This window comes from Bison bison, unplaced genomic scaffold, assembly GCF_000754665.1.
Source record: "Bison bison bison isolate TAMUID 2011002044 unplaced genomic scaffold, Bison_UMD1.0 scf7180017864302, whole genome shotgun sequence".
Taxonomy (NCBI): domain Eukaryota; kingdom Metazoa; phylum Chordata; class Mammalia; order Artiodactyla; family Bovidae; genus Bison; species Bison bison.
The window spans coordinates 483147-492202 of NW_011494874.1; the positions used below are offsets into that span (position 1 = coordinate 483147).

General features: G+C 51.9%; 1 protein-coding gene across 2 annotated transcripts; it reads left to right on the forward strand.

Annotated features, from left to right (window-relative positions):
• Positions 1–5467, forward strand: BAG5 (BCL2-associated athanogene 5). Of its 2 annotated transcripts, none has more exons than XM_010851318.1 (2): positions 1–134; positions 1254–2839. In XM_010851318.1, the coding sequence occupies exon 2, from the start codon at positions 1282–1284 to the stop codon at positions 2623–2625; it is 1344 nt and encodes a 447-aa protein (XP_010849620.1). In that variant the 5' UTR covers positions 1–134; positions 1254–1281; the 3' UTR covers positions 2626–2839. The 2 variants fall into 2 exon arrangements, with proteins under 2 accessions (XP_010849620.1, XP_010849621.1); XM_010851319.1 differs by lacking the exon at positions 1–134 and adding an exon at positions 766–1166 and having other exon boundaries at positions 1254–5467.
• Positions 5468–9056: the final 3589 nt, after the last annotated feature.

A 9056-nucleotide genomic window follows, 5' to 3' on the forward strand; every position in this document is an offset into this window, starting at 1 on the left:
GCCCTAGCCGGGAGGGCTGAGAGGGATGCAGCTTGGGGCCCGGCTCCGGTGCCGCACCCCGTAAAGGGCTGACCTACCACCTGGCCACTTCACCCGCCGGACGCCAAGACCAAGCCCGCTTAGACCGCGTCTGGGTAAAGTGCCGGGAGGACAGGGCGAGAGGGGAGGAAAGAACCGAGGCAGCCCGCCGCTCCGGGGCCTCTCCGGAGGCGCGTTCTTGGCTGGGACACCCGCAGGGGATTAGTTTCGATTGAGCATCCATCCCCAGCGTTTGATAGAAACCCAAGAACGTGGGGGGAAAAAATGCGTTAAGCCACTCTGGAGCCTTAATGGGAGGCTGATGAATGAGTTAGTCATCGTTGTCTCATTGTCTTGGTGTGTGTTTTGGACGGGGGGAGCATAAACAGGGCCTAGAGGGTACCAGGCCTCCAAAGCCCAAGCTGGTGCCTTTATCATAATGCCAGGCGCCTTCCCTGTGGAATTTCAAGCCTCTGCAGGAAAGGTTTATGAGGTACAAAAAGGGTGGGGCGAGAAACAGGGCGTCTTTCTGGAAGTGTTTAACGGGTGGAGAGGCATGTAGAAACGGGGACTTCCGCGAGGGCCTGCGAACCCCATTGTTTGTTTCAGCGGCTCAGTTCCTTTTACAGGAAGCTAGGCCGGCTGGGTGGAGAAGGAAATGGCAACCCACTCTAGTGTTCTTGCCTGGAGAACCCCAGGGACGTGGGAGTCTGGTGGGCTGTCGTCTGTGGGGTCGCACAGAGTCGGACACGACTGAAGCGACTTAGCAGCAGCAGCAGCAGCAGGCCGGGTGGGAGTGCTTAGATGCCCCCAAAAGGCCCGGAAGGTTAGAAGAGCTACTGACTTACTTTCCACAAAGGTGCCCTGCTCTTGCCAGGAAGCAGCTTCCACTGTGACGACCTGAGGTGCTTGTGCTTTTTCCAAGCTGACAGCTCAACCTCATGCCATACTTATGTAGGCATACGCTGTTCTCTTTTACAACTGAGGAAAATTGAGGTTCCCGGGCCCAGCGCTCCAGCTTATCTTCCACACTGCAATAACCCAGTCTCAATCACTGCCATGTGGAGGTTGCTTGCAGGAGAGGGGTTGATAGACTGATTTCTGTGCTGAAGTGTGGTCTTTGGATTGCAGTGACAACAGGCCCTTTCGTAAGCATATCTTTTTAGAATGAGATAATACACAAGTACCATTCTTCAGGCTTTGTGGTGTAACAAGTTATTTTTGTCATCTTTTAGTGCTTGTGAAACTGAACACAACAAAAGTATGGAGATGGGAAACCAACACCCTTCTATTAGTAGGCTGCAGGAAATTCAAAAGGAGGTGAAAAGCATAGAACAGCAAGTACTTGGTTTCAGTGGTCTGTCAGATGACAAGAATTACAAGAAACTGGAGAGGATTCTCACAAAACAGCTTTTCGAAATAGACTCTGTAGATACTGAAGGAAAAGGAGATATTCAGCAAGCCAGGAAGAGGGCGGCACAAGAGACAGAGCGTCTTCTCAAAGAGTTGGAGCAGAATGCGAACCACCCACACCGGCTCGAAATACAGAACATTTTTCAAGAAGCGCAGGCCCTGGTGAAAGAGAAGGTCGTGCCGTTTTATAATGGAGGCAACTGTGTAACTGATGAGTTTGAGGAAGGCATCCAGGATGTCATTTTGAGGCTGACACATGTCAAGACCGGAGGCAAGGTCTCCCTTCGAAAAGCACGGTATCACACCTTAACCAAAATCTGTGCCGTGCAGGAGATTATTGAGAACTGCATGAAGAAGCAGCCTTCCCTGCCGCTCTCTGAGGATGCACACCCCTCTGTTGCCAAGATCAACTCTGTGATGTGTGAAGTGAACAAGACCAGAGGCACACTGATTGCCCTTCTGATGGGAGTGAACAACAAGGAGACGTGCAGGCACTTGTCTTGTGTGCTCTCGGGGCTGATGGCTGACCTGGATGCTCTTGATGTGTGCGGCCGCACAGAAATCAGAAACTATCGGAAGGAGGTCGTGGAAGATATCAACCAGTTACTGAGATACTTGGACTTAGAAGAGGAAGCAGACACCACGCATGCATTTGACCTAGGACAGAACCATTCCATTCTGAAAATAGAAAAGGTCCTCAAGAGAATGAGAGAAATCAAAACTGAACTTCTCCAAGCACAGAATCCTCCTGAACTGTACCTGAGCGCCAAAACAGAACTACAGGGTTTGATCGGACAGTTGGACGAGGTGAGTCTTGAAAAAAACCCCTGCATCCGGGAAGCCCGGAGAAGAGCGGTGATTGAAGTGCAGACCCTCATCACCTACATTGACTTGAAGGAAGCCCTGGAGAAAAGAAAGCTGTTGGCTTGTGAGGAGCACCCCTCACACAAGGCGGTCTGGGACGTGCTAGGAAACCTGTCGGAGATCCAGGGCGAAGTGCTCTCCTTCGACGGCAATCGAACCGACAAGAACTACATCCGCCTGGAAGAGCTGCTCACCAAGCAGCTACTTGCCCTGGACGCGGTGGACCCACAGGGCGAGGAGAAGTGTAAGGCCGCCCGGAAACAGGCCGTGAAGCTGGCGCAGAACATCCTCAGCTATCTGGACCTGAAGTCGGACGAGTGGGAGTACTGAACAGCCAGAGAGCCTGCGGCTCCTGATTCTGGTTTTGCACTTTATGCACACATCTTTGTATCTATAGAGAGCTTTCAGTTCATTGAGCCTAAATGTGATTTATACATGCATATATCAATCTCAGTATTTAATGATTTAAGCAAATTATATTCAGTATCTGCTGCTTTTGATGTTGCAAAACAAATATTATAGCGTATTAACTTTTGCATTTGGATCGCTATCCTTATGTTGTGGTGTGATTTTTTGGGTTTTTTAAAAAATCAGAAAATGAAATGGGGCAGGTTTTAAACCTTTTTTTTTTTTTTTTTAGCTTTTAAAACATTTTTAATGGTTGTTCAAGCATTAAAATACAGCTATTTCAGAATCTAGAAATATGTGATAAATACTAAGACAATTATGAAGAAGGGGGAAATTTTTGGTTGAATAGAAGTAAGGTCCAAGCACAAACACAGCACAATGGTATGTTTTGTTATTATGCTAAATAAAGCAGGATTTTTTTTCACTCATAAAACCCAGTGGTCCCACCCAATTTAATAGGGTGGGAGTTTTTTTTTCTAGATGGTTGGTTCTTTGATAAACATGCTTTTGTTTGAAATACAGTGTCTGTATGTTCCCCTGTACCCTGCCTTTGGGGGGGAGTCATATTTTTGTGAGCAATATAAGAAAATTATGAAAATTAGTAGCAAAAACACCTTAGAGACTGCAGCAAAGAAGGGATGAAGCACAAGCTGATACCTTCAAGTTGTTTTTGTTTATAAGCTCTAAACTTAAAATTTCCCTTAGAAATCAGTAAGGATAAGAACATTTAAATGAAGCTAATGAACTTTTTTAAAAAAAAAGATAAAACACCCACACCCATAGTAAGATAGTGAAAAATGGAAATCAGTTAGCAATTATCAGGTTATGCTAAAATAAGCAAAAAAGTCTGCATGTAGCATGATGGGCTTCCTAGAAACGGACCACCTTGCTCCACGTTCCTGATGCGTGTGAGAGCAGAGGCCGTCAGTAGCCGCTCGGGGCCAGGTCTCCCAGCCTGTTAAGCTCCTGGCCCCTGCTGTGCTCCTTAGCTCATGTTCCTGGCACATGGATGTTTCTCTAGTGCCTGAAAGGGCCAATAAGGTCTATCACTGTGTGAAATTTTTCTTCTTCCACTAAAGGGTATACATATTTCTGTATATTTTGAGGAACCAGTTTTACAGTTGCCTATTGATGTGAACAAAAGAATTTCCCAAAGTTCTGAAGTGCCTTGCTAACCTGCTGCCCCAGCATCATAACAACAAACTGCTCGTAGTCACCCTCACGAAACAGTCCTATCAGAGTACATCTTTTGAATTCTGAAGTAACTCATTGTTTTCTTTCAGATATTAATTTGTTTGTAAACAGCTAAAAAATAAGGTGCATAAAGGAATAGCCCTAAATACCTAAAAGATTAAATGTGTAGCCCTAAGGAATTTTCACTTTGCCTCAGTACTGCCCAATAATGAAAAGCCTTGACGTGTCCTTCCTGCTAGAAATATCCTAGATTCATAGGATAGTGGGGTCAAAGGGCGATTGGAGGTCTTTGGGTGATGAACCTCCCATCTGCACATCCAGTGGGCTCTCGGTGCCCCTTATTGGTAGCTCATTCCAACCAAATGAAATCTTGAAGAGTTGTTAAATTCAAGCACAGTTTGAGCTATATCAGTGGGTGATCAAGCAGTAACCTCACTTCAGACGTACCCACATCCTGCACCAGGCCTCCTGCCCACGTTAACTTCAGATTTGAAAGTTCACTGTCAGCACTTGCTTTGAGTGCCCACCATTATCTGGAAGTCCATCTTCCCCTCGAGTTCATCTCCAGCAGTTTCCCGTGGCTCGCAGAGACGGGTCGGATGGCTCAGCTCTGAGCGTCGGGGTGAGTACAGGATACTGAGCCGTCCAGTCATCTCGGATTTCTCACGTGGATTATTTTGGTCCCTGAGATAATCAGATCAGCCTTGAGTGACTGCTGAGGAGTGACGTTTCCTGACTTCAGTCTGCTCTAGCTCCTCGTACCTGATGGCCCTCTTCCCTCAATGAGCCCTCGCACCCCTGGGTTTAGCTTTCCTTGTCCCTTGTTCAGAGGTGTGTGACCACGGGCTGCTGCATGTAATTTAAGTTGGGCTCACCGCATTGTATCTTATGATCTTACGTGAAGAGAATCTGTACTAGAAGTAAAACCTACTACCTGCCCCCTCAAAGTGTTTGGCCTTGGGTCTGCATTAAACTGTATCATACGTGTTCATGCAAAAAAAACGGCTGGCAATGTTTGCTTTCTTTACCTTCCCCTCAGCACGGCTTTCAGGTCATTCTTCCTCCAGGTGGACTGATCAGCCTGTGATGAAGTAGTCACGAGGATAAATGTAACCAATGTGTCTACTAAATACAATTTAGTGCTCTATTTTGCTGAATTGCCTTGGTATAATATATTGATATTTGACGTGATTTAGTATATTTGAAAGGTTTAACCAGTATTTTTGTCATTTATTTTACTTGGCCAGTTTTTAATGTTTTTTTGAGGCTCTTAAGTTTATCCTGTACATACAGGTTTTTCTAAACAAAGCTCTTTAGCTTTTAACTCACAGTATTTTTCTTGAGAATCATTGGAGAAATATTTGCCATTGATGTCAATGTGTAATAAAGGTGTCATTCCAGTGTGTGGTTCCCATCCCCCTCCATCAACCGTGTGACTATTGTAATACCATGTCTGAAATAACTAAGTATTATTTTGAGATATACATACTAGTATACCCTTAATTATTGATGAAATAAACAAACAATCTCTTAGCTTACCTTTGCAGTGGAGAAAGGCTGAGTCTGAGGTGTGAGTTCTGTTCCCATGCTCTCACCTTCGGGTCCTGTCTGACTTGGGTGTGTCCTGGGCCGGGCAGGAGTCGGCGGCGCCTTCACTCGAGCTGGGGGCAGTGACACACGGAGGCAGCTGCCCTGAGCCCAGACCAGGGTTGAGGGGGTGGGTAAAGGGTAACCGTTCCCGTTCAAACAACCCAGGAGGTGTGAGGGCCAGAGAACCGGAGCAGCCGTGGCCTCAGCCCTGCTTTCCTGGGGAGGGTGCCCTCTGGCCGCTGCGCACGGCAGCTGCCCCAACGTGTAAGAGGGAAAGCTCTGGGAGCATTCTGGAAAGAATGGCTCCCCGGAGAAAAGGTTTGAGTTAGTGTGCTGTGGAAACTCATTAATGGAGACCTACTTTTGACCGTGTAAGTGTCTCCTGCTCCACCAGCCCAGCCAGCTGGGCAGCGGCACTTTTGACCAGGGAGTCCTTCCAGCGTTTCCAAAACGCTCAGGTGGTTGCCCCCTCGTCCACCTCCCAGCTTTGCCTCCCCGAGAACCTGTCGCCCTTGCTCATTACACAGGGGCAGCAGCTGGTTTGGCCTCTCCCTGCAAGCCCTCCTCTGTCTTCATGTTCCTTCCAGTGATTCAAGCGGAGAAGCCGTGCGTCCAGTCCTGCCCCACGGACGTGTGACCTGTGCAAGGCCAGGGCCAGGACAAACGAGTCATAGAGGTTCAGAAGAGACCCTTGGGGGAGATTTGACATCTTCAGTCCCCTGCCACCCACCAAGCTGTGCTCTTCCCATCAGGCATGGGTTACCAACACGTGAGAAACATGCACTCGGCCCTGTGGGCTTCCTGTTGGCTCAGCGGGTAAAGACTCCGCCTGCAGTGCCAGAGACATGGGAGATGGGTTCAATCCCTGGGTCAGGAAGATCCCCTGAAGGAGGAAATGGCAACCCACTCCACTATGCCTTTCTGAAAAATCCCGTGGACAGAGGAGCCTCTGGGCTACAGTCCATGGGGTGGCAAAGGGCAAAGGGCCAGACACAAGAGAGCGACTGAGCACGCTGTCTCAACCAGATGCAGAGGTGGTGGGGAACTCGGTGACAGCCGTCCCGCCTCTGTCTCAGGCAGAAACACCTGGATGTCGGAACTGGGCAGGTGCATTGAGAGAGAACGTGGGCGCCAGAGGCCAGGGAGGCTGAGGTTCAGGGCTCAGGGACCCCCGAGGCTGGTCAGGAGCGAGACAGCGGAGACCCCAGAGCAGGCTGGGCGGCGGTGTTGCACAGGGGCCGAGGGACTCAGCACAGCCGAGCCGGGCTCTGGCTTCTGGGTGCAGAAGCACCAGCTGTGGGCCCGTGGGGAGCAGGTGCAGGTGTGGGGGGAGACCCGGCCGTCAGTGTGTCTGCCGGGGCCTCTGCTATCATTGCATCCTTCAAGCCATCACTGAATGAACCTTTCCATCTGCCGGGCCCTGTGAGAAAGAGCTGACATGCGTGTTAAACTCTGGGAACCCTTGAGGCGAGTTTTGGTACTAAATGTATTTCACTTGCCCAAGGCCTCACGGTGAACCGGGAGGGCAGCCCGCAGCCCATGCAAGCACAGGGCCCAGCTGGAGGGGCGCACCCCAGGCTCTGATGTCATCCACAAGGGCCAGCTGGACAGCAAGGGGCCGGGGGCACTGAGGGTCAGGACCCAGCAACTTGTGCACATCCCCCCGGGGAGTCACAGACCTTCTGAGACCTCGGGTCCCACGACTCCCTGTTTGAGAAACAACGCCACACCCTGTCTTCACTCCTGGATCACAGCAGAAGGCTGCTTCTGTATAATAATCCTTCAAACTCCTGTGCCTTTTCCCCGTAGCCTCCAGCTTACTGGTCCTCACGCCCATGTGAGCGTGCCACCTCGTCCTCCAGGGGACTCAGGACACGGAGGGAAGGGTGCCAGGGCGGGCCATCTGTGGGTTCTGCGGCCTCCTGCCCATCCAGTGGGCATGGCCAGGTACCTGCCCCCCACCAGGGCCCACTGCCCGTCAGTCCCCGGCCAGGCGGCGCCCTCCCCAGCAGAGCCGTCTCTCCGTCCTTCTTGCTGCCTCGGGCCCTGGCAGGGGGAGGCGCTCCGGTCTCCTTTGGATGCACTCCTCTTTAGAAAGTGTCCTTGGCTCCTGGCACATATACACGTCCCCCAAAACACTTGCTGATAAAGAAAATGGAAAGTCTCAGATCTTTACATTGCTTCATGAACTGTTTAAAATCGGGAATTCCCTGGCGGTCCAGTCGTTAGGATCTGGCACTTTCACTATCAAGGGCCCGGTTCAACCCCTGGTCAGGGAACTAAGATCCTGCAAGCTGCATGGTGTGGCCACAAACCAAATCAAATCAATGACCCTTTTTTGCTCATCAGGATTCCAAAACCCTTGGTCTCCTGCGCCTGCAGCTGAAACCCTGGTATCACTGGCAGGAAATTGCCTCATGCCCACCTTGCCACCAACGCTGGCATGGCAGGAAGGCCGGCCAGGTTGGCATGTAACAGTCTTGCCTCTGAGCACCCGCCCAGCTGGGTGAGACGCCAAAGGCACACGGCAGCCCCCATGTGAGGGGCCCCGGTAGGGAGGGTGTGCTTATGCCCTGGGCCCCTGCGCTGGGGGTCCACCCTTCACACTGAGACTCCCAGAGTGGGGGACCTCGAGGCAGCATCGGTGCAGGGGCCCCGAGTCTGGAGCCGGGCATAACGGGAGGCCTGGGAAAACTTCAGCTGGGAGCAGGGGGCTGGGCGGGGGTGGGGCTGGTGAGCCACGGGAGGATTCGAGTCTCTGAAGACTAGGAGCTTTGTTGAATGCTCGCCCCAGTGGCAAAGAAGGGGTGAACTGGGAGCAGTGAGCCAGGGCAGGGGCCCGCAGGAAGGGGCAGCTAGAGAAGCAGGCAGAGTGAGGGAGCCAGGGGAGGGTTCACAGGGGTGGTGAAGGTGGCGCCAGGGGCTGGGGCTCCCAGGGTCCTGGCCTAACAGCAGGAGGGTCTCCTCAAGGGGACAGCGTCACATAAGCAGTGCAGGGACCCCTGGGTCAAGCTGAGTAACCAAGTGGGCTGGTATTAAAGGTGCAAAGAGGGAATTGCCTGGTGGTCCTGTGGTTCGAACTCCGTGCAGTCAGGGCTGAGAGCCTGCACTGGGTCCCTCGTCCGGGAACTAAGATCCCCCAAGGTGCACAGTGTGGCCAAAAAAAAAAGAATCTAACAGGCCCAGAAGCCAGCCCTGTCCTAGGGTAGCGAAGACCCGGTTTCTGGCTCCTGGGCCTGAGGTCTTGTCGGCGCTGTCTGCAGCCTCCTCATGCGCAGGCCGTGCTCAGGGGCCTTGTCTTCTCTGCGAGGCCCAGGTTACATCTTTCCAGAAAAAGGCATCTAGCCCTCACCCCCGACCTCAGGTGTGCTAGGGGTGGTCCTGGAAGCGGGCCAGCGCGGTGGGTCTGGGGAAGAGGCTGCCGGCCAACCGACAGCTAGTGCCCGGGCCCAGAGGTGCAGCGGGGGAGGCCACAGACTGGACCCTAGGGGCCTCGCTGGCTTAGGGAGCTAAGGGCACCTGGAGGGGCCCAACTCCATCCTAGACCAGAGTCCCCCCCCCCCCCCCCC

What these genes read in the sequence shown, in the direction of transcription:
- BAG5 (XM_010851318.1), top strand. Translation starts at nt 1,282, where the DNA reads ATGGAGATGGGAAACCAACACCCTTCTATTAGTAGGCTGCAGGAAATT.